This window comes from Natator depressus, chromosome 7 (assembly GCF_965152275.1).
Source record: "Natator depressus isolate rNatDep1 chromosome 7, rNatDep2.hap1, whole genome shotgun sequence".
NCBI classification, from domain to species: Eukaryota; Metazoa; Chordata; order Testudines; family Cheloniidae; genus Natator; species Natator depressus.
Window position 1 is genome coordinate 67,899,109 of NC_134240.1, and position 25,768 is coordinate 67,924,876.

At 40.9% G+C, this 25,768-nt stretch overlaps 1 protein-coding gene across 1 annotated transcript; it reads left to right on the plus strand.

Annotated features, from left to right (window-relative positions):
• Positions 1-298: 298 nt before the first annotated feature.
• On the plus strand, positions 299-24,207 carry LOC141991331 (pulmonary surfactant-associated protein D-like). Its single transcript, XM_074959635.1, is given in 5 exon segments — positions 299-341; positions 344-520; positions 20,118-20,225; positions 21,843-21,926; positions 23,831-24,207. Coding segments are annotated over 5 exon segments (789 nt in total).
• Positions 24,208-25,768: the final 1,561 nt, after the last annotated feature.

Genomic DNA, 25,768 nt, shown 5'->3' on the forward strand with positions numbered 1-25,768 from the left:
GAGTTTGCAAAAACTTAAATAGTGGATGGCACGATGGGACTTAAATTCCGCTACTCTGGGTTTTGCATGCTGAATAATTTAACACAGGATAAACTCAAAAAAAAAAAAGTTTTATTAAGATCTTTTCAGGATTTAATAAAGTGTCTTCCCTGAGCCCCAATGTTTTATGTAAAATAACTGCAAACCAGTACAAATAATGCAGAATGTAGGCGTTTATCATTTCTTTAAAGAATCAGTTTACAGTATGCCGCATAAATAGATTACATGAATTCAAAATGCTCTTAGGGTAACTGTGTCTATGAGTCTTCACAGGTTGGAAACTAGAACAGTGCTGCTGCTTCCAAGTTTGAGCATTTAGTTATGTAAGTATCCTTGATGACAGCATTCATCACAGATCCAAGCCACGTTGTCCAACAATGGGATCTGACTGCATGTACATTGTTTGTATGCGGACCTGCTCAGAATGGATTATCAGGAAGAGATGGCAAGAAAGGCCCTAAAGGGGAAAAGGGAGACCAAGGTATAGAACTATTTACTTCATCAGGTGTACTTACTGTTCACACAGATGGCAGATTGATAATTTTTTTAACCACACCTCTTTAAAAGGATGCTTATCACAAACCATGTAGCTCTGCAAAACATGTACAAAAAGGTTCATAACTGCTTATAATAATAAACCATGTAAACTCTGAAGGGTCTTAAATTCTTGTTGGTAATTACTAAAAGGCGTAGATTAAGCTGACAGTATTGTTTAAAATGTGAAAACGAAGCCTGTTACCCTACAGAACTGTATGCCTCTGGGATGGGTAATGCATTGTAGAACCTCTCATCCTTTTCAAAATGTTTTCCTGTTTGTTGTAAGAATTCTTTTAATCTTAATTAAATCACTCAGTCAATAATGAGCTGATCATTACCATGGGAACACGTCAGACTTTATATTTTATTATTAGATTTCAAGGGCCAAGTTCTTACCTGATTTACACCCTGGAATTCCCAGGTGAATTGTCAGAATAGAACTGCAAATAGAATTTGGCCCTAACTGATCAAACCTCCTCCTATTCATCTACAAATCTTTTGTAGTTCACTCACCTTTTTGTCTTTTTTTAAATTTGTTTTTCATATAATCAAACACGAGGATGACCAGGATTAAAGGGATCACAAGGTCCCCCAGGAGAGATGGGCCCTGCTGGACCAACAGGAGAGAGAGGCTGACCAGGAGAATAAGGATATATTGGACATAGAGGTAAGTACCACGATTATTTTGGTTGGGAAGGTTAATAATATCACTAGCTACTAACCCTTGGTCCATCACTAGGGCTGCTAGGGACTATTATTATACAAATAATAATACTTATAAAAGATTTAAAAACCAAATATGATATTTACCCCAGCTAAATGATTCCTTAAAGATGGTCCTTAAAGTACCTAAGTAACTAAGGATGCCTAGATGTTTTATAAGCAACACTATTGGGATTATAACTGAAAGAAAGAAAATTTAGGCTGCATATCAAGAAAAAAATCCCTACCAGTGAGTTGTGCTGTAGCAGAGCATGGAATAATCTCCCAAGGGCTGTGGTTGAAATCCAATGTCATAAATATCCTGGAGAAAGCCCTAGCAAATATACTGTAATGGAACACTCCTATGCTGCCCCAGGAAATAGAATAAATGTCCTCATAGTGGAGATGAGCCTAAACCATGAAGTTTGGGTGCAGGGCTTAGTTTGAGCCCAATAGTAGAACTGAATAAAGATCAGTGGTTTAGTTTAACATAAATTCAGATGAAGATTTTATCCAGTCTTGAGCCACAAAAATTCTCATCAATCAAGTTATTACGTTAAATTTCAACCAGTGTTTTCAGCAAAGCTGCAAATTTCACATGGTTTTCATGCTAAACCATAAATAAGACTAGGACATGTTTACTCAATACTAACCCAGGAAATGTAATAAACTTCTCATTGAGCCTGGTCTGAGTTGTGCGTTCATTTTTAGATATGATACCAAATGAGTTTCATATTGTTTAATTGCAGATATTTCATGTGTGTTCTACCAAACAGGGCTTTCCTGTTTGTAGCTTCTAATATTTTATCGCATGATGACTTTTTAAAAAAGATTTTAAATGAAATGTTAACTTTGTCATAATTATCTGATTGCTACCTGAACCCCTTTGCATTGGAAAAATGAGAGAGTAAAGACTTTTGTACCAGAAAGAGCTTTTCCTGATAAATTGAATTGAAAAGTGATCATGTGTTATCACATTTAGCAATTCTCAGCATCTTAGTTTCTTGTCAGCATTAAAAGTGGTAACCAGTCACATGTTGTTGTTTTTTAAAAAAATCTGTTCTGTCCAAGCAGTGACAATAGGGATATCAAAATAATAAAATATAGGAACATTTACTTACACCCTTTTAATCTGTTCTATTTGATCAGGACTGCAAGGTGTCCCAGGTTTGAAGGGTGACCCAGAGAATACCTGTCCTTCTGGGCCAAAGGGGATAAAACTTCACTAGGTGAAAAAAGGAGAGAGGGTAAGTGGTTTCATTAGGCTGCATTGCATATATCAGTGATTGCTTCCAGTTTAATAGTGCTGTATTCAGAAATAGATCATTGTGGGATATTCTGCAGTTGGACGTGTATAATGTCAATTTTCTATGTGGTGTGGGAATTATTCAAGTTCCATTTGAACCATCTGGTTTTGATGGAATAGTCTGACAGGGAACGGCTCTGCTCCAGAAAGCAATCAGAAATGTCCCTCTGAAATTTACTATTACATGTTGGTGCTAGATTTCAAATTATGCATGCTCCTCAAGTCTCCCTTTATTACTCAGTCACTCATTCATCGCTCAGTCTTAGAGTCTATAATCAATCAAATAGAAAAGCCCAGATTTATTCCCATCAGTAGATATGTAATATAATAACGAACACAGGAAAATAAAATGTTAGGGTTTTGTTTGTCTATTTCCCTTTCTCACCCATTAGGGCTACAAGGAATCACACATTTGCTGTGTCCATCAGGAATCACAAGCTCCACTGGGCCAAAAGGTGACAAATGTTCAGTAGGTGCAAAGGGAGACAAAGGAGACAAAGATAAGTGATATAGGCAAGCTTGAGTTGTGCATTACAAATATTGCTTCTAATTTGATAGTGTCTCTGCTGCTGTAAATTGCCACAGCTCTGTTGATTTCAGTGGAGCTGTACCCATTTATACCAGCTGAGAATTTGGTCCATAGTATGTAAATGAAGTGCACATGTTGAAAAGGTCAAAAATTCCATTTAGTTAAATAAAAAGCTAAAGTCTGTATACTTATCTGAAGCATAACCAATGACTTTTGCCCTAGAAATCAGTCATCAGCCCTTGGAAATACTGTCTCTCTAATGACATTCTGGCAATTCTTAGTGCTGACCAGCTTGAAAACTACTGAGTAACTGTGACAGAACATCAGTGCTTTCTATTCTTACCCATATAACCAATTGACCAGTATTGTTTTAGTGAATAATTAAACCACTATAGTCATGCCAGTGGGCACTATTCCAGAATAAAAGTGACTTCATTCTAAAATAATTATTCTACTATTCCTATGCTGGTTAGTTTCCCCGTCTTAGACACGTCCATAGGGGATAGGAGTGCAAAAATAAACATTCCTAGAAAGTTAAACTAAACTAATTTTCCTAAACATTAATGCTTGTTTAAATTGAATAGCTATATTCTTAGTTTATCTAAACCAGTTTCACCACCCCCAACTGTATTCACACTACAGGATGCTCTTAAATTATGTATGTTTTTGTTTACCTGCAATCTCTATATGAAGTCAGAATTATTCATGTCCAAGCTGAATTGCCTAACTTTGATAAAAGAGTTTAGCTTTCATAAGTACTCTGATATTATCATTGACATTTACCAGGTATCAAATGGTAGAGTTACATCGAGCATTTTAAGTAGAGCTGATCTGGAATTTTTCAACAAAACTTTTTTCATAAAAAATGTAGATTTGAAGAAACTGGTCCTGTTTGTGAAACAAGATCAGTTTCGAGGGATCTCCCAACTCAGAAAATTTTTAGAAAAAAATGCTTCAAAATTGTCAAAACAGGATGTTTCAACTTATTTGAACAGGAAAGTGTCACTTTTTGCAAAGAAAACAAAACAACAACTTTGTTTTCAAATTAGAGTAAATTATACTAAAATGATTTTTACAAAAATTAAAAAAAGCCAAAATGTAAAGAAGTTTCAAAATTACTGACACAAATATTTTGATGAACCAAATTGAAAATATTTTTCCAATTATCCGTTTTTGAAAATTTTTGAGATTTCATCCCATTTTTCATCTTGCTTCGGGAAACAATGTCAATCTCAAAAATTTACACAGGGCAGGAAAACCATTTCCTGCCCACTTATAATTATAAGCATTCTTTTTCTATGCAATTGTTATTCATAAAGAGTATCAACAAGCAAACGGCAAAGTCCGTATGTGGCACCATCATAATTATTATACTTGACATGTATATAGTGCTTTATATTTTCAAAGTGCTTTACAAATATTAATCAATTCTGCAGGTATACCTCTGGAATAGGTAGGTGTTATCTGTATTTCACAAATGGAGCGAAGGGGACACAACTTGTGGAAGATGTGATTTGTCAAAGATCAGCAGCTAGCTTCCAATAGAGCTTTTTTAAGAACTCAGGGATTCCTGGACCTCAGCCCCATGTTCAGATAAATAAAAATATGTGAGGGCATGGTTATCCATTTATTGGAGCAACGTACTGGGAGTCAGGAAGCCTGGGTTCTATATCTAGCCCTGTCACAGTTTAATTAAGTGACCTGGGTCAATCTGGTTGACCTTTCTGGCTATATCTACACTGCAATTAAAAACCCGCAGCTGGTCCATGCCAGCTGACTCGGGCTCGCAGGACTCGGGCTAAAGGGCTATTTAATTGCTGAGTAGGCATGTGGGCTGGAGTCCGGATTCTAGGACCTGCAAGGTGGGAGGGTCCAAGAGCTTAGGCTGAAGCCTGAATGTCTATACCTCAAATAAACAGCCCCTTAGCTTGAGTCCCATGAGCCCAAGTGAGCTGGCACAGGCAAGCCACGGGTGTCTAATTGCAGGGTAGACATACCCTCCAGGTGTCACTTACTTCATTTGCCAAATGGGTATAACACTACTTAGTTCAAAGAGGGTAGCAAGGCTTGATTAATCAACACTGGTAAAACTCTGACAAAAAGGTCATGTGAAAATGCCAATTATTTTACATACAAAATTAGAAAACTAACTGCAGATTAACATGTTCTTTTCATATCTGTTTCACTTGATCTAACAATAGAGTTACAAGAAAGCTCAGGTTTACTGGGCCCTAGAGGGAAAACTGGTTCTCCTGGGCCAAAGGATATAAAGTTTCAGTAGGCGAAAAAGGAAAAATGGGAGACAGTGGACTGTCAGGTATGTAGAGTCATAGGTTTTCTTGTTGGGGAAAGGGATTTAATAGGCTTCCCCTGGAGCTGTGCTATAATGAATTTTGGACCACTTTCTCCCCATATCCACAAGTAGGCTCAAGTGAGTCCCATGTGGGGGAAAAAGGGTCTAGTGAGAGATTCTCTCAGTGTACAGAGAGACAAGCTGGGTGAGGTAATAGCTTTCATTGGACCAACTTCTGTTGGTGAAAGAAACAAGCTTTCAAGCTACACAGAGCTCTTCTTCCAGTGAGATGAGAGGCACCACACAGTATGCCTACACGAGCTGGGAATCACCCTGGCTTGTAGTGTAGATGTAGCCCTAGAGGCACAGCAAAAAATCTCACACATGAGAGGAAGTGGAGTGGTCTTCTGGTTATGGACGTGTCATTACACAAAGTAAAACTATTTCCCCATGTTTATTTTTACCCCCTACTGTTCCTCACACGTTCAACTGCTGGAAATGGTCCATCTTGATTATCACTACAAAAGGTTGTTGTTGTTTTTCTCTCCTGCTGGTAATAGCTCACCTTAACTGATCATTCTCGTTATAGTGTATATGGTAACACCCATTGTTTCATGTTCTCTGTGTATATAAAATCTTCCTACTGTATTTTCCACCGCATGCATCCGATGAAGTGGGTTTTAGCCCACGAAAGCTTATGCTCAAATAAATGTGTTAGTCTCTAAGGTGCCACAAGTCCTCCTGTTCTTTTTGTAGATACAGACTAACACGGCTGCTACTCTGAAACCTGGTTATAACAGAGTGGACTGTGCTGCCTCCAGCCTGTAAAAAAAAAACTGGACTTTGTAGCATACCCAGAAGGTCAACAGATCAAAACTAATTTAGGCCAAGATGTGGGGAGTGAATTCCAGAGTCTTTGCTTCTCATGGAAAATGCCTCTTTTGGAATATTTTCAGAGGGAATAGGATCAACCCTTAGGGATGGTATCTGTGGGCTTCAAAGTGGGCTGCTAGTCTGTATTTTAGTATATAGCTATAAGGATCACTCTAATTTAGTGCTGGCTCCATGGTTCAGATCATCAGCTGGTGTAAATTGGTGTAGCTCCATTGAAGTCAATGGAGTTTGTTAGTCAATACATATATGTTAGGCATAACATTAATATAAATGTTGGGAAGTTATATTATCTGAATGTATTAGACTGTCTCCACAACTCTGTTCAGCTATGTCAAGTATCCCATAACACTTTGCATTAGCTGAAGTAAGCTTTGGCGTAAGCAGATAGGAAAACTATCAGGATCGGGACATATGGGTGTTTTACAATAGCAACAGGTAGGTTGCTATGGCAAAACTCTCACAGGCCAGTGCTATAATGTCCCAAAATAAAAGGACACAATATATGATTGTTCTACCCTGGTACAAACCAAGAAAGTGTCTTCATGTCCCTTGCTACCTGGAAAGCATGTGTGTTCAGAACAAAGAGATAGGAGTACACCATGGTACTAGAAAAAACAAGGTAGAAAGCTGATTGCTTAAATCTAGTTTCAGATGATGCACACAGTACATTTTTACTTGTAAACAGGATGGGTATAAAAAGGATAGCTTTAGGAGTGTAACTTTGGGAGCACACATTCTGTGTAAGGTGAATGTAACAATGCTGCATGAGACAACTTCCCAGAGACTGGTGTCATATTGAACCTTTTCCCTGTACTATATTATTATTGGCTTTTAGCAATAAACCTGACTGAAACTGGTTATTTGATATCTTTAATACATTTCACAATGAACCAAAGTGTGGTCAAGCCCTTGACTGTACAATTTACCAACAAGTTAACCGATAAGTTAAACTGAAGTTGGAAGGGCATATCGAGTGGGGTTCCACAGAGATCGGTCCTGGGTCTGGTTCTGTTCAATAACTTCGTAAATGATTTAGGTAATGGCATAGAAAGTACACTTATAAAATTTGTGGATGATACCAAGCTGGGAGGGGTTGCAAGTGCTTTGGAGCATAGGATTAAAATTCAAAATGATCTGGAGCCTCTGAAGTAAATAGAATGAAATTCAATAAGGACAGTGCAAATTACTCCACTTAAGAAGGAACTAGCAATGCACACATAGAAAATGGGAAATGACTGCCTAGAAAGGAGTACTGCAAACAGGGATCTGGAGGTTATAATGGACTGCAAACTAAATATGAATCAACAGTGTAACACCATTGCAAAAAAAGCAAAAGTCATTCTGGGATGTATTAGCAGGACTGTTGTAAGCAAGACATGAAAAGTAATTCTTCTGCCCTACTCTGCACTGATAAGGCCTCATCTGGGATATTGTGTCCAGTTCTGGGCTCCACATTTCAGAAAAGATGTGGACAGATTGGAAAGAGTCCAGAGGAGAGCAACAAAAATGGTTAAAGGTCTAGAAAACGTGACCTATGAGGAAAGATAGAAAAACTTGGGTTTGTTTAGTCTGGAGATGAGAAGACTAAGGAGGGACATAACAGTTTTGAAGTACATAAAATGTACTTACACGGAGGAGGGTGTGAAATTATTCTCATTAACCTCTGAGGATAGGAAGTGAATCAGTGGGCTTAAATGGCAGCAGTGGGGGTTTGGGTTGGACATTAGGAAAAACTTCCAACTGTCAGGGTAGTTAAGCACTGGGACAAATTGCCTAGGGAGGTTGTAGAATCTCCAGCATTGGAGGTTTTTAAGAACAAGTTAGACAAACACCTGTCAGGAATGATCTAGTTATTACTTACTCCTGCCTTGAGTGCAGGGGACTGAACGAGATGATCTATTGAGGTCCCTTTCAGTCCAACACTGTTATGATTCTTTGATTTCTGCCACTAGGCCCTATAAATCTGTTGACTTCACAAAACCATCCTTAGCAAGAGGCCTAACATGGAGTTCTCTTTATTTTCTAGTTATAATGTTTCCAAATGGCAGAATTGTTTGGTCAAAACGTATCCATGACCAGTGGCTGTGACAGCACTTTTGACAGTCTGAGACAAATGTGTGTCAATTTTAAACCAACTGTGATGTTCCATTCACTTCACTCGATGGAAGTGACACATGCTGTGGCATTAGTGTGCATTAGAATCAAATAACAAACACTTTACAGGTTTCAGAGTAGCAGCCTTGTTAGTCTGTATCTGCAAAAAGAAAAGGAGTACTCGTGGCACCTTAAAGACTAACAAATTTATTTGAGCATAAGCATAAGCAACACCACACAACAAAAACACTAACCCAGGAACCTATCCTTGCAACAAAGCCCATTGCCAACTGTGTCCACATATCTATTCAGGGGATACCATCATAGGGCCTAATCACATCAGCCACACTATCAGAGGCTCATTCACCTGCACATCTACCAGTGTGATATATGCCATCATGTGCCAGCAATGCCCCTCTGCCATGTACATTGGCCAAACCAGACAGTCCCTATGCAAAAGAATAAATGGACACAAATCTGATATCAGGAATCATAACATTCAAAAACCAGTAGGAGAACACTTCAATCTCTCTGGTCACTCAACAGACCTAAAAGTGGCAATTCTTCAACAACAAAACTTCAAAAACAGATTCCAATGAGAGACTGCTGAATTGGAATTAATTTGCAAACTGGAGACCATTAACTTAGGCTTGAATAAAGACTGGGAGTGGATGTGTCATTACACAAAGTAAAACTATTTCCCCATGTTTATTCCCCCCCCCCACTGTTCCTCACATGTTCTTGTCAACTGCTGGAAATGGCCCACCTTGATTATCACTACAAAAGGTTGTGATTTTTTTTCTCTCCTGCTGGTAATAGCTCATCTTACCTGATCACTCTCATTATAGTGTGTATGGTAACACCCATTGTTTCATGTTCTCTGTGTATATAAAATCTCCCTCCTGTATTTTCCACTGCATGCATCTGATAAAGCGAGCTGTAGCTCACAAAAGCTTATGCTCAAATAAATTTGTTAGTCTCTAAGGTGCCACAAGTACTCCTTTTCTTTTTGCAAACACTTTACAGGGGGCTTTGCAGATTTATGGTATATCAGTTTTTAAGACAAATTGTCAAATTCCGCTTTTTGTGCTAAACAATTTCAGTTCAAGTAGAAAGCATGTTGGATAAAATCCAAATGAGTGGATGAAAGTCCTGCAAGAAGGGTAAATTGATGGAATAGTCTTCTACAAAATCCAAAGGGAATTCAAGACAGACTTGACATTGTCCTGATCAGTCATAAGAGGTCACTTGCACACCACATAATCATGTTTGACAGTGCATTTGCTTGCACGGTTAACACTTCTTATTTCTGTTGCTGTCCCCTAGAGGCCTCAAGCTGGAACAGAGTTCAGTTATGCTAGGTGTTGTACAAACCCACAGGAAGACAAGGTCCTAAAGAGCTTACATTTTACTTTAAAAGGTTCCATGCATTTCTTCTTAGGATCAATTGAGTACCTATATTTCTGTCAAAATTTGGACTGGTTGTTCATTGGACTGCATAGTGATCTGTCGGAATATAAGATGCTGAATTTTTATACTGCTGCTCATTGCCTGCATTTTTTGCTAGTGAAGTATTAAATGCACTGTACCTCCAGGTATGAAGAGTTTAAATGGAATTAGGTGACGAACTGCATGAATTTTCCCAAACAGTCTCAGGCCCCAAGGATCTTCAATAAAATCAGTTTTATTAGAAATAGAGAAAATCTTAACAAAACAAAATAACTGGTATGAAAAGAGGAGGTGCTTAAATATAAAGCTGAGCAAATAATTGATTTTTGGTTAGGAGCTTAACTCAGTCTGATTTTTTTTCTTTTTTCCCTCACCAATATGCAAAACCAAAAACATTTTGTTTCAGTTAAAAGAAAACCCCCTGAAACTAAATGAATACATTTTACTTAATTTTGGGGGGGTTATATATATATATAAAGTGACAGGGTCGGGCCAGATGGCTACAGGAGAGTAATAGAAGGCAGATATATTAACCCCAGGTTGAGTAGGTCCCTTTTCCCTGGGTAAGGTAACAGGGAAGGTTCCAGAACAATCAGGAACCTTCTGGAGACAATTAAGACAGACAGGCTGATTAGAACACCTGCAGCCCATCAAGAAGCTGCTGGAATCAAGGCAGGCTAATCAGGGCACCTGGGTTTAAAAAGGAGCTCACTTCAGTTTGTGGTGTGCGTGTAAGGAGCTGAGAGTGAGAACGCGGACTGTTGGAGGAGTGAGGTGTACAAGCATTATCAGACACCAGGAGGAAGATCCTATGGTGAGGATAAAGAAGGTGTTGGGAGGAGGCCATGGGGAAGTAGCCCAGGAAGTTGTAGCTGTCGCACAGCTGTTCCAGGAGGCACACTAGACAGCTGCATTCCACAGGGCACTGGGCTGCAATCCGGAGTAGAGGGCGGGTTCCCCTCAAACCTCCCAACTCCTGGTCAGACACAGGAGGAGTTGACCTGGACTGTGGGTTCATGAAAACGGCCAAACTAAGGGTGGCCGTGAAGCTCCAAGGCGAGCAAATCCGCCAATATGTGCAAGACCCACCAAGGTAGAGGAGGAACTTTGTCACAATATAAATATACGTGTGTGTGTGTGTGTGTGTGTGTGTGTGTGTGTGTGTCTAAGTAAAACCTAGGTTTGAAAAAAGAATGAGGAGTAGTTGAGGCACCTGTTTGACCAGAATTTGCCAATAGTCTTGGTGCCCCACAAAATTAATTCTTCAGCTACTTTACTCTTCACTGAAAAAATTTCACCCAGCTCTACTTACATGGCCCCATCACAGAAATATCTGACCTCCAATAACTTTTCCTCTGCCTGAAAGACTCCCCCTAATATCTGCTTGAGTTTCTGTGAAATGAAGACATTAACCTACATTACCATATTGACTGTAGAGGTAGCATTTTACAAAAAAAATAATGGTTGCACCTACTTTGGAAACAGACTGTACTCCTTTTTCCAAGGCAAAGAGACTGGATTGCCTTTTGCTGTCGCAACATCCAGCTGTACATCATTGTCTGAGACTCTGGTTTTGCATATTTGAATAGGCCCATGTGTCTCACAAATGTATGCTGCAATGCAAAAAGGTGCACCTAGAATTCTGTGATGCCTTTGCTGAAGCTGACTCAATTAATAGGTAAATAGCTTATAATGTCTCAGCCCAAATTAGTTTCCACACCTTAAAGGTTGATTTTCTTTCCTGACTAAAGTGGTTATTCAGATGTCAGTATCTCCATAAGTCCTCATCTTAGAGATAGGGCCCATGTTCCCACTGGTTACCTCTTCTCTATTTAAAATAGAAATTCTTGACAGATGAAGCTGCATCCATCATAATTATGCTTATAGTAGAAGGAATAATAATCATTTTTAAAAATATTGTAGTTAAAAGACATGAAAAGTTACATACAGTAAAAACTCTATCCTGAGCTGCTAGGCAAAGAATGGTCCATTTCTGTATCAGCCATCAGAATATACATAAAATTAACTGGGGGAAATTATTTCACCTACCCGGATGGTGCTGGTGGAGACATGCTGCACAAATTGATATGGGCAGGCAAATCCCTTTTAATTAGAACTTTATTGGGAATTTTCCAATTAAATGCTTTTTTTTTAATCAGAAAATGTTAGTTCCTCAAAACCAAAACTGTGTTTGCAAAACAGGGTTGGTTTTGACAGGTCTCCCGACTCAAAAATGTATTGGAAAAAAGTTTTGAAATTGTCAAAATGTGCCATTTTTGAACCATTTTTAAAATTTGAAACTTTCTTTTTGAAATTTTAGTAAATGTATCCTAACCAAAGTTAAAACATTTTGAAAGACCCAAATCAAAACAAAATAGCTGAAATTCTCAAAATGAAACATTTCAATTGACCTGATCTGCACATTTTTTGGATTGTTGGTTTTTGAAAATTTTAGATAGTTTGATTTTTTTGTCCCCTTTCCGGAAGGGAATGAGTGCTGAAATCTTGAAAATGCTCACAGGGCATGAAAACTATTTTCCATCCACATCTCCTTTAATGGGTTTAAGATTTATTTTTACTATTATTTTTACAGTACACTTGTTGTTGGGAACTGAAAGAGGAAAGAGGAGGAAAAGAAAGAGGGATGCTGCAAAAAGTGTACTTTGAAAATTAGGGCCAGTTTCTGAAACCCTTCTTCAGTCTGATGATACCTTACACCACAAGTAGCCTACTGAGGAGACAGGGCTGTTTGCACAGTAACGTAATACTCAGTGTAAGGATGTCAGAATTTAGTCTTTAATATTTAATTTTTCAGTTGTGTATGTACAAAATCTGTTTCAGCATTAACATCAGCAGTGATTCCTATTTGATGTTTGCAGTAAGGATTTTTTTAGCAAGGCTTTTTTCCTCCCTTACCATATTTTATGACATTATAAAGGTGTTTTCTCTTCTGCCCACACTTCTCCCCCCTTTTTTTCTTTTCCTGTTTTTGATTGAAGCCTAGATATATTGGTGGTCCACACACTGGATATTTGTATTGTTTGTAGAATCTTTATTTAAAAGAGAAGTTTTCTTGAAAGTACCTCATATCTTAAACTATCCCATTTTGGTCTCATCTCACTGATAAATGACCACTAACACGAGTTCTTATTGGTGGATTTGTTTGTATCTGGAAATTAAATTTTGCATTTAATTTCCTGCTGGAGCCAGGTGGTGCATTGATTCTTGGAAGAAGAGATGACTAGAGACTGCCACATTGAATTGTAACCTGCCTGGGACACTCTTCCTACTCAAGCTGCTTCTACCAGTACATACCAAATTCAGATCTATACATTACCCAAGTCAAAACTGACACATTCCCTTCTACCTTAGAACTATCCTTTCCAACATTCCAAACTAGCCTAGCCAAGCCTTACTTTTTATTTGATTTATTTTTACCCAGGACATCAAACATAATCCAAGATCAAAAGGTTGCGGAAAGTAAACAGCACTCAGTTGTTCCAAGGTTGAAACTTTTGCAATTGGAATAGACAGCCACATGCCCATTACTGGCAACTTTTTTTCACAATGGTAGTCATGAGTGCCAGCTGCCTGAGAATTATGTCCTGAGATTTTTGTAAGGGAAGGGTAGATCATCAGTGTGACAGGGTGGCCTACCCCTTTAAAGGCCGAAGAATTGGAGCTGGCTAGCCCCTGTCCAGTTAGCCCTGCCTGCAACACTTGGGATAGAGCCGGGGTTAGTAGAACTAACTGGGTAGAAACAGCAGCAAGAAGCTGCTGAGTAAGGGGAATGCATAGGAAGCTGTACAGAGACTGCAGAGAGTGAAAAAAGCACAGAAGACCCGGCCACCAGGGGAGTTGCTCTAGCTAGGAAGGGCTGGGAGTAGCCTGCTAAAATAGGATGGAACCTGAGACACCAGTTGGACTTTTTATTTAGCAAGGTAAGTGGATTCCTACAAGCTTAGCATATTTTTGTGTGTCTCAAACAGAAGTAAGAGAAGAATGTGGTATCTTACGTAAACTGTTTTATAGTGTTACCCCACAGGTGCTTTCATTTCATTGGTGGGTGAAGTGATTGCCGTCTATCTAGTCTGTAGGTTTTATAAAGTGCTTTAGGGACCTTTGTGATGACGGTGCTACATTTTTAGGTGAAAGCTGATAATATCATTTCATCATTCCTGGGCATGTAAGGTGCTTGCAAAGTCTTGTGAAACATTTCATGGTGGGTCAGTAATGAGATTTGCCAACTTCTCTGAGATAAAAAAAAATGTTTAATAGAAAAACAAGTCAAACATTAAGCAATAATTATTCTAGTGCTTTTGGTTTCAGTACAGAGAGGTGAAATAGTTAACTTCAGTGCATTCAAAATAAAATGCTATTGTGTCCCCTCCCTTAAAAGAAAATATAAGTGCAGCTTACGTATGCAAAAGTTTAAAATACCCATAGATTTTCCATCATCCTTTAAATTCTTTCTATGACAGCTCCTCGGCACTATTACTTGAAACTAGAATCTGTTTCTTTACCAAACACAAAAATGTACATTGGAGGGGCCTTTCCCCCTTCAGCTTCACCAGCAGATCAAATAATAAAATAATTCAAGTGTCAGTGTGGGGAAAACTCTGGACTTTTCTTTTGTGTTTTCCCCTTATTATTACAGTAAATTTGACACACCATTGTAAAACAATTATCCCCTACCTCAGAAGTCTAAATAGAAAAACCGGGCCTGATACTCTTCTCACACTGGTGTATCTTCAGTAGAGGTACTTCTTGCTTTTACAGTTGTGTCAATATACATGAAATATAGATATGAGCCAAAACCCTGGAACTATTTATGGACTACAATGGATGACTCTGGCTTCCTACACAACTCCCAAGTTTCCACGAGGCTTTGAGGCTGGACCCACAGCCTGTTTACACCCCCCCCCCAAAAAAAAAACAATTTGAGAGGAACGCACCATAGAGAACCGGAGAGAGATTTTTCACTCCATCAGCTGCCTCATGCGGGTTTTTCAATGGGCAGGATTTACTCAGGCCTTAACATGAATAGAATCATAGAATCATAGAATCATAGAATATCAGGGTTGGAAGGGACCTCAGGAGGTCATCTAGTCCAACCCCCTGCTCAAAGCAGGACCAATCCCCAATCAAATCATCCCAGCCAAGGCTTTGTCAAGCCTGACCTTAAAAACTTCCAAGGAAGGAGATTCTACCACCTCCCTAGGTAACGCATTCCAGTGTTTCACCACCCTCCTAGTGAAAAAGTTTTTCCTAATATCCAACCTAAACCTCCCCCACTGCAACTTGAGACCATTACTCCTTGTCCTGTCATCTTCTACCACTGAGAATAGTCTAGAACCATCCTCTCTGGAACCACCTCTCAGGTAGTTGAAAGCAGCTATCAAATCCCCCCTCATTCTTCTCTTCTGCAGACTAAACAATCCCAGTTCCCTCAGCCTCTCCTCATATGTCATGTGTTCCAGACCCCTAATCATTTTTGTTGCCCTTCGCTGGACTCTCTCCAATTTATCCACATCCTTCTTGTAGTGTGGGGCCCAAAACTGGACACAGTACTCCAGATGAGGCCTCACCAATGTCGAATAGAGGGGAACGATCACGTCCCTCGATCTGCTCGCTATGCCCCTACTTATACATCCCAAAATGCCATTGGCCTTCTTGGCAACAAGGGCACACTGCTGACTCATATCCAGCTTCTCGTCCACTGTCACCCCTAGGTCCTTTTCTGCAGAACTGCTGCCTAGCCATTCGGTCCCTAGTCTGTAGCTGTGCATTGGGTTCTTCCGTCCTAAGTGCAGGACCCTGCACTTATCCTTATTGAACCTCATCAGGTTTCTTTTGGCCCAATCCTCCAATTTGTCCAGGTCCCTCTGTATCCTATCTCTGCCCTCCAGCGTATCTACCACTCCTCCCAGTTTAGTATCATCCGCAAATTTGCTGAGAGTGCAATCCACACCATCCTCCAGATCATTTATGAAGATATTGAACAAAACCGGCCCCAGGACCGACCCCTGGGGCACTCCACTTGACACCGGCTGCCAACTAGACATGGAGCCATTGATCACTACCCGTTGAGCCCGACAATCTAGCCAACTTTCTACCCACCTTATAGTCCATTCATCCAGCCCATACTTCTTTAACTTGCTGACAAGAATACTGTGGGAGACCGTGTCAAAAGCTTTGCTAAAGTCAAGAAACAATACATCCACTGCTTTCCCTTCATCCACAGAATCAGTAATCTCATCATAGAAGGCGATTAGATTAGTCAGGCATGACCTTCCCTTGGTGAATCCATGCTGACTGTTCCTGATCACTTTCCTCTCATGTAAGTGCTTCAGGATCGATTCCTTGAGGACCTGCTCCATGATTTTTCCGGGGACTGAGGTGAGGCTGACTGGCCTGTAGTTCCCAGGATCCTCCTCCTTCCCTTTTTTAAAGATTGGCACTACATTAGCCTTTTTCCAGTCATCCGGGGCTTCCCCCATTCGCCACGAGTTTTCAAAGATAATGGCCAATGGCTCTGCAATCACAGCCGCCAATTCCTTTAGCACTCTCGGATGCAACTCGTCCGGCCCCATGGACTTGTGCACGTCCAGCTTTTCTAAATAGTCCCTAACCACCTCTTTCTCCACAGAGGGCTGGCCATCTACTCCCCATGTTGCGATGCCCAGAGCAGCAGTCTGGGAGCTGTCCTTGTTAGTGAAGACAGAGGCAAAAAAAGCATTGAGTACATTAGCTTTTTCCACATCCTCTGTCACTAGGTTGCCTCCCTCATTCAGTAAGGGGCCCACACTTTCCTTGGCTTTCTTCTTGTTGCCAACATACCTGAAGAAACCCTTCTTGTTACTCTTGACATCTCTTGCTAGCTGCAGCTCGAGGTGCGATTTGGCCCTCCTGATTTCATTCCTACATGCCCGAGCAATATTTTTATACTCTTCCCTGGTCATATGTCCAACCTTCCACTTCTTGTAAGCTTCTTTTTTATGTTTAAGATCCGCTAGGATTTCACCATTAAGCCAAGCTGGTCGCCTGCCATATTTACTATTCTTTCGACTCATCGGGATGGTTTGTCCCTGTAACCTCAACAGGGATTCCTTGAAATACAGCCAGCTCTCCTGGACTCCTTTCCCCTTCATGTTAGTCCCCCAGGGGATCCTACCCATCCGCTCCCTGAGGGAGTCAAAGTCTGCTTTCCTGAAGTCCAGGGTCCGTATCCTGCTGCTTACCTTTCTTCCCTGTGTCAGGATCCTGAACTTGACCATCTCATGGTCACTGCCTCCCAGATTCCCATCCACTTTTGCTTCCCCCACTAATTCTTCCCTGTTTGTGAGCAGCAGGTCAAGAAAAGCTCCCCCCCAGTTGGCTCGTCTAGCACTTGCACCAGGAAATTGTCCCCTATGCTTTCCAAAAACTTCCTGGATTGTCTATGCACAGCTGTATTGCTCTCCCAGCAAATATCAGGAAAATTAAAGTCACCCATGAGAACCAGGGCGTGCGATCTAGTAGCTTCTGCGAGTTGCTGGAAGAAAGCCTCATCCACCTCATCCCCCTGGTCCGGTGGTCTATAGCAGACTCCCACCACTACATCACTCTTGTTACTCACACTTCTAAACTTAATCCAGAGACACTCAGGTTTTTCTGCAGTTTCGTACCGGAGCTCTGAGCAGTCATACTGCTCCCTTACATACAGTGCTACTGCCCCACCTTTTCTACCCTGCCTGTCCTTCCTGAACAGTTTATAACCATCCATGACAGTACTCCAGTCATGTGAGTTATCCCACCAAGTCTCTGTTATTCCAATCACGTCATAATTCCCTGACATCACCAGGACCTCCAGTTCTCCCTGCTTGTTTCCAAGGCTTTGTGCATTCATATATAAGCACTTGAGATAACCTGCTGATCACCCCTCATTCTCAGTATGAGGCAGGAGCCCTCATGCCTATCCCGATGAGGTAGGTAAATGAGTAAATTGAACCCAAATTGAACCAACCCTTGTTTTTGTTTTGAAAATCTAAATCTTGACTGAAAGGGCATTGGCAAAATCAAAACCCATTCCCAGTTTTACCCATCTCAATAAACATCCCATCTATAAACTATATAATGGACAGTTATTTGGCTTTCCAGGCAGCCTACAGTGGATGATGGAAAAATGCCAATGTTCCTTTTCTTGCTCTCTTGCAGGACTGTTTATTCAGCTGCACTACTTCTCTTCCTCCTCCTCGTCAAGGCTAGAGGCAGGGCACTGTGAACAAGGGAAAAAACTAGGGTGCAGGGAGAGCAGCTTCTTTTCTGGGCCTTATCTGAGCTTGGTCCAGCTGTGCAGCTCCTCTGCCCAGGCCATCTTGTCCTCCGCCTGCCCATGGGCATGCCATACCTTTGTCTGTGCCTAGTCAGCATGGAGACACAGCTCCCCCTTTAGTCCAACAGTCTGGCTGCTAAGTGAATTCTGACCAGCTAGACCCTGCCCTCCTGGCTCCCCTTGTCGTTCCTGTGCCCTTGCATGCCTGCTTCCCTAAACAGCAAGCCCAGTGTCCTAGTCCAAACCTCATGGACTCATTGGTTAACAGTCCTCAAATTATATGGGACATTAGGCTCCCATAATATTATTTTACACAGTGGTTTTCCATCAGAAATGAAGCACTGAACTGAGGTGATGTTATGATGCTGCACAATTTACTGTATTTTGCTACACGAAGACAGGCGGGAGCAGAGGACAGCTGTGTAAGCTCCAGGTCCCTAATTCCTATGGTCTCTGGGCTCCTTACTCCCTCTCTGTTCTCAGCAAAGGGGGTGGTTAAATATGCCGTGCTCTTCACATTGTGTTTAATTTTCCCATTATTGTTCCCAGGTCAAGCCCTTGAGCTATGCATTTTCATGCTTTTCACATCCTCCTCCTGGGAATGTCATTGGTAAGGGCCTACAGCTCCAGTCAATGCACATGTGCAGAGAAAGTAAATACGTGCACGTTCATTCCCTGTGGAATCCCTGGGAGCAATGGTTTACCAGGCAGAGATGGGAAGGAAGGTCCAAAAGGAGAAAAGGGAGAGCTAGGTATAACAATACTAATTTCTCAGGGCTACACTTAGCCAGAAGAGTCCTAGGGAAAAAAGTTTTCCTTCCTACTAAAGAAACTAGCATTCAACTAATTACATGTTACAATCATATGACCCTGTTTATCAGCACTACTATGAACAGAGTGATTGTCCCCATCCCAGACTTTCTTTCAATAAGCTCAGGTCACACTGAAATCCTGTAAAATAGTTAAATTTGTGAGATCACACAGTAAAACATAGCGATGCTTTAAGCATTAAAGAGGACATTATTTAGTGCAGAAACCAATCTCTTCTACTCTTAGCAATAGGGTTCAAAGGTTACATGATTTTCATCACGTGGGCAGCAATTGTTACTTTCCCCTATAAACCTTTCCCTGCATTTCCAACTAGCTATGCAAGCACAACTGTTGTGTTGCACATATAGAAAGTTATAAGAACCTTATAATTCCATCTTCACTGTGAGGTGAATTCCACTGAATAAGTCCAAAGTCCTGTCAATAAGGCACTTCCTTCCTGACAGCCATGTGGAATTTTCAGGCTCCAGAAATGCAGAGCCTGATCCTGCAAACACTTACTCAAGGGAGTGCTCCTTTGTCATGGTAATCATCTCACTGAAGTCAAAAGGGAGGAGTCTGAAGTCAATGGTACTTACACAGGTAAAATAATGTACCTGGGTATAGATTTGCCAGGTTAATCATGTGTCCATGCATATATTGCACATTAATGGACTGTACAGAAACATTTTGTGTCAGATCTTCAGCTGGTATAAATCAGGATAATGCCATTGAAATCAATGATCTTCTCGAGAAATTCAAAAATCAGCAGAACTCTGCTGCTTTACACCTACTGAACATTTGACCCACATCTGGACACACTTAGAAGCATTTCTGGAATTTTAGTGAAACACAGGTATTAATATTTTTATTAAGAAACATGCTCAGGCCAGATACAAACTTCGAAACCGTTTGCAGGGGTTCAGATCTGGCTTTCTAATTTGAGTCTATTAGGGTAACTGGATCAAGTCTTGAACTTTGGATCATCATCAGGATCTGAACTTCCTATAATATAGGGTATACTTCTGGGTATTATAGTTTGTGCCCATCTGCAGCTATGGCAGCAATTTCAAACTATGACAAGGCTGAAAAATTAAGTTACTCACTTGCTGTATTTTGGTCTTTCTTTTTCCCTCAACACCTTGGTTGACAGGGTTGAGAGGGACACAGGGTCTCCCAGGAAAAGCTGGACCCTCCGGGTCAAAAGGCGAGAAAGGTTCAGTAGGTGAAAGAGAACCAACAGGCCTCAGTGGAGGCCAAGGTAAGCAGAACAGTCTTTCATTGAGATAATGGCAGCATACATGAAGAATGGTCTAACTAGAATAGACAGTCGCCTTTTTGTATTATGACTGGTTTGTGCAAAAACTTTACAAATTGTGTTAGGAGAGGTTTGTCATTTCTGTATGAAGGAGCAGAAACACTTTGAGGTTTCTCTACAAGATGAAATTGACCAGCACAGCTATAAGTGGAATAATTATTTTGTGTCATGTGACAGGGTCAGGCCAGATGACTACAGAAGAGTGATAGAAGGTAGATATATTAGCCCCAGCTTAAGCAGGTCCCTTTTCCCTGAGTAAGATAATGGGCTGTTCCAGAACAATCAGGAAGTTGCTGGAACCAATTAAGGCAGGCTAATAAGGACACCTGGAGCCAATTAAGAAGCTGCCAGAATCAATTAGGACAGGCAGGCTAATCAGGGCACCTGGTTTTAAAAAGGACCTCACTTCAGTTAGTAAGGCGCATGTGGGGAGCTGGGAGCAAGAGGCACAAGAAGCTGAGAGTGAGTAGGTGTACTGCTGGAGGACTGAGGAGTACAAGCATTACCAGACATCAGGAGGAAGGTCCTGTGGTGAGGATAAAGAAGGTGTTGAGAGGAGGCCATGGGGAAGTAGCCCAGGGAGTTGTAGCTATCACGCAGCTGTTACAAGAGACACTATAGACAGTTGCAATCCACAGGGCCCTGGGCTGGAACCCAGAGTAGATGGTGGGCCCGGGTTCACCTATCCCCCTCAATTCCCTCTTTAAGACAAGAGGTGGTGACCTGGACTCTGGGTCCCACCAGAGGGGAAGGTCCCTGGCCTATCCCCCGACCCACTAGGTGAGTCAGCAGAGACTGCAGGGATTGTTCTCCTACCCTTCCCCATGCTGGCCAGTGATGAGGCTAGCTGAGTGAACGGCAGGTTTGAGCCACTAGCAAAAGTGGCCAAACTGAGGGCTGCCATGCATCTCTGAGGTGAGCATATCTGCCAATAAGCACAGGACCCACCAAGGCAGAGGAGGAACTTTGTCACACGTGACAACAATAATTATTCTGCTATAGCTATTTCAGTCAATTTCCAAAGGAAAAGAAGCCCTTAGAGGTGTGGGAATGGGGCAGTCCAGAAGATTTGCAAGGCTAAGAAATGAGCTAGGTAGGCCTTGGAGGGTCACTTGAGGGATGGAGTTTGATAAACTTGAACTTCCAAGGGAAGCCTCTTATGGGGCAGGATGGACACTACAGTAATACAGATAGGTGGAGCTCGAGGGTTTGCCCATCACTAGACTCATGTATTATTAAAACTGAAAAAGTGATGCATTTTTTTCTAATTGTAAGTTTTTATGATTAAAAGTTAAAAGCCAGCGTTGCTGTGGGTGTTATTGAGAATTGCAACCTGAGGGTAGTTTCCCTTTCACTCAGAGTAGAGCTGTGGCTTCATAGTACCTTGTAAAGAAACTCAGAAATGCAAAGCAATGCCTTGATAATGTTCTACCAGTGATTTATTACAGGTCTGAGAGATGGTTTCACTGGGATCTTGCCTTTTTTTTAAATTCATAATTTTCAAAAATTGTCTTTGTTGTAATGAGACAGTATGAGTAACGCAATTATGTTATCGCTCAGAACTCGATCGTCTTAAAACTCAAGTGAGGGAGTTGGAAGCACAACTGAAGGCCTTGCAAGCTACTGTCAGGAAAGCCCAGAAAGGTAAACAGGGTGAAGTGGCATGTTTTCCAATCACTGACAAATGGGTCCAACCAGAGAAGTGATGTTTAGATCCAGCTTCAGATCTGAACTCCCTCGAAGTTCAAAAGGGTTCTGGTTGAAGCCGGTCTTTAGTCATTGATACTTTGAACCTTCCATCTACTTGTTTGACGCTTTTGTAAAGGAATTCCGTTCTGATGCATAGGGAAATATGGTCCACTCCTGCAAACAGTCACTCCGACATGTGTAGTTAAACATAAGTGGAGTCCTATTGCGTTTAACGAATGAGATTATTCTTAAGTAGGCTTGACAGAATTCATTTTAATATAATTTTGACAGATATTAATGTTTATTTTTAAGCACTTTTATTGTTATTGATTTAAATGTTCAGAGTTGTAAAAAATTATGGGTTTTAAGCATATTTTCTGTTTTTATCTATTTAAATTTTCACAGTGTAGGAAATTATGGGGGTCAGACAATAATTATTTAATGGCAGTAGATGTTGAGATTCAAAAATTTACAGCATTTTAATCATTAAAACAAAAACTATCAACATCACATGTCAAAATATGCAAAGTAAATATCCTTAAATCAAACTCTAATAAGTTCACAAGCAGCATTTTTCTTACTTTGACTATCCATACATTTCTATTATCGTCTAAGGAAATATTTTTTGTCAGCTTATGTGTGTATGGTGAAATTGACATTTATTGACATTTACCAAGAAAAATCTAATCCCTTCAAGCCTATTCTTACATTTCTGTACATGGGGGATAACTAATGGATCAGGTGCTAAGTCCCAATCTTAAGTGGTTCTTAGACTACAAAAGTGTTATTTGTATAGAATCCATGCTGTATCCAATATGTCAGTTTAGCTGTCATGTGGCCAAAAAGAAGAGCGGGAGATAATTGTTCTGTGATCTTTACAGCAGATGGGTCCTGATTCTGCTCCCATCAAAGTCAGTGGCAAAGCTACCATTGGCTTCAGCAGGAGCAGGCTCTTAATAACATATAAGGACATGCGCTAATGCAAACTGAACTGAAAGTAATATGGCCGCAGGCTTCTCCCTATGCCCTACCCCTCTCGATGTGTGTAACCTTATGAATAAGTGCTACACTTCTATTCCAAAAAAACTACAGCTTACAATAGTACTGCTGCAGTGTTTGCTCATGTTATCTAGCTGTACACAACCTCTAGCATCCGTGTGTGTGCCAAACTTACCCCATTTCTGGGATTCACCTTTATTATTAATTTGGGACAGGACTGTAACTCACTATACACTTGCTCAAGGGAGGCCACTCACCTGCTTACTTCTTGCTTGGAGCAGATGGGCAGGAAGAGAACCTTGTCTTCATTCCACCCTTCTTGTTGGCCAGACTAACTGCACCAGTGTAGCATGAATAGTGATTTATTGGTGGTATAGCCCAGCAGTAAATTACTACACCCCAGGAATAAGGAGGAAACGGGGGAGGAGGGGTGACTCGGAATCCCAGTGCATCTCAGGACTGCTCCTGGATAGTTCACCATACATACACACCCTCCTTCAGAGCTGTGCCGAAAGTCACTATCCAGTCCTTAAATAACAATAATACAACATCAACTGTAAGATTACTCCTGTGTGTGTCTGTTTCAAGGGTTTCCCCCTCCAGACCCCTTAGTCCCTGCAGCTAGGTCTCTCAATAAAAGATTAAACCCTTTTTAAACTCCTGGTTTGGAGCTAATAGGACTCAGCTGCCCTGGCATCAGAACGCATCAGCAAAAATAGCTGTGCAATTTTATGCAGAGTTCTGACATTAGGGTTAGTCACAAAAGAGCCCTCTTTTCCTATGTAGGCTCCCAGAAGCAGCTTCCCCATTATAGTGTGATGAAAGTAACATGGCTGTACTGTGCTAATGTGTCTTCCTAGTTCTGCTTTTCCCAAATGGCATGACTGTCGGTGAAAAAATATTCAAAACTGAGGGCTCCGAAGGCAACTTTGAGACTTCAAAAGCTGCGTGTTCCCAAGCTGGTGGCCTGCTTGCTTCTCCAAGGAATTCTGCAGAGAACAGCGCCATCCAACAAATAGCAGCTAGGCATAAAAAAATGCCATTTCTTGGAATAAATGGCATACAGACAGAAGGCACATTTAAGCATCTAAATGGTGAAGCATTAGGATACTCAAACTGGGCATCTAACGAACCAAATAATTCTGAAGGAATAGAGGACTGTGTAGAAGTGCATTCAAGTGGCAAGTGGAATGACAGATCCTGTGCAGAAAAACGGTTAATAATTTGTGAATATTAATCTACCTGCCCTTTTGGTTATTTGTCACTTAGTACAAATGTACATACAGCTTTACATATTGTTAATTATATCAATTTACAGTAGCCCTACATTTTGGACATTGTGCTGTATCAGTAATGTAAAACACACAGCTGTCTACTGTATGTGAAAAACTATGGTCCAATAAAATAATCATGGAACACTGATCAGTGTACTGAGCTGATTAAAACTGGGGATATTCCAAATGCTGTGAGATGGTTGATGCCCACTCATTTTCAGATTGCCACCTTTCCGTACAAGGAACCTGTGATGTTGCACTCCATAATGTTTTATGGAAATATGCTTATGAGTGTGAATATGATGAAACTGGAATATGCTTTATGTAAAAGGTCTCTTGTAAGGTATCATTACAAAGCTTATAATCTACTGAGTGTATTCATCCTATTTGTATGTAGGTATCGTTCTTGTATCTGAAGCCAGAAATATGAAGTATAATTCTGAGGTCCTATTGTAATCATGCAAAGTGTGGACCATTAATGGTGGTTTAGAATCTTGATGGCTCCCATTGACTAGAACAATGGTTGTAAATGGCTCTGTTTACTTGCAAACCTTCCTGGGTACGTGCAGGCCAGCCCTGGAAGAATGGAGGCTGCGGTCTCACAGGACATGTGAACATGTCACCTGATACTGGAATCCATCTTAAACCTGGTGCTTTTCCATTTAGAAGGAGTGGTAGGAACCCAGAGAGGCAAAAGATTCTCACCTTGTGCCAAAGCTATAAAAGGGGGTGCGACAGAACAAAAGGGGCTGCCAGTCATGAGAACACCCCTAGTTTCCACCTAAGATGTCTTCTGGAACTAACTAGGACAGTACCAGGGGGAAAGCATTGGGCCCAGACTAGGAAGGAATCTAGTCTGTGAAAGAAGCTTATTGGAACATCTCTGAGGGTGAGATTTTACCTATAAACAGTTTCTTAATGTATTAGGCTTATATTTGCGTGTTTTTGCTTTATTTTGCTTGGTGACTTACTTTGTTCTGTCTGTTATTATTTGAAACCACTTAAATCCTACTTTTTATACTTAAGAAAATCACTTTTGTTTATTAGTAAACCCAGAGTAAGTGATTAATACCTGGGGTAGCAAACAGCTGTGCATATCTCTCTATCAACGTTATAGAGGGTGGACAATTTATGAGTTTACTCCGTATAAAACTTATACAGAGTAAAATGGATTTATTTGGGGTTTGGATCCCATTGGGAACTGAGTGTCTGGGTGCTGGAGATAGGTGACCTGCTGAACAGTTTTTGGTTAAAGTCTGCAGCTTTGGGTGTGTGGACCAGACCTGGATCTGTGTTGCAGCAGGCTAGCATGTCTGGCTCAGCAAGGCAGGGTTCTGGAGTCCCAAGCTGGCAGGGAAAACAGGCTCAGAGGTAACTTCAGCATGTCAGGTGACAGTCCCAAGGAGGTCTCTGTGACCGAACCCCTCACAACCCATCCTGGGAAATCCATAGGTACTAGTCACATGGCATGTTTCTAATTTAAAAGGCTACAAGATGTACAATTTGTTCCAAAAAGAGCCACCT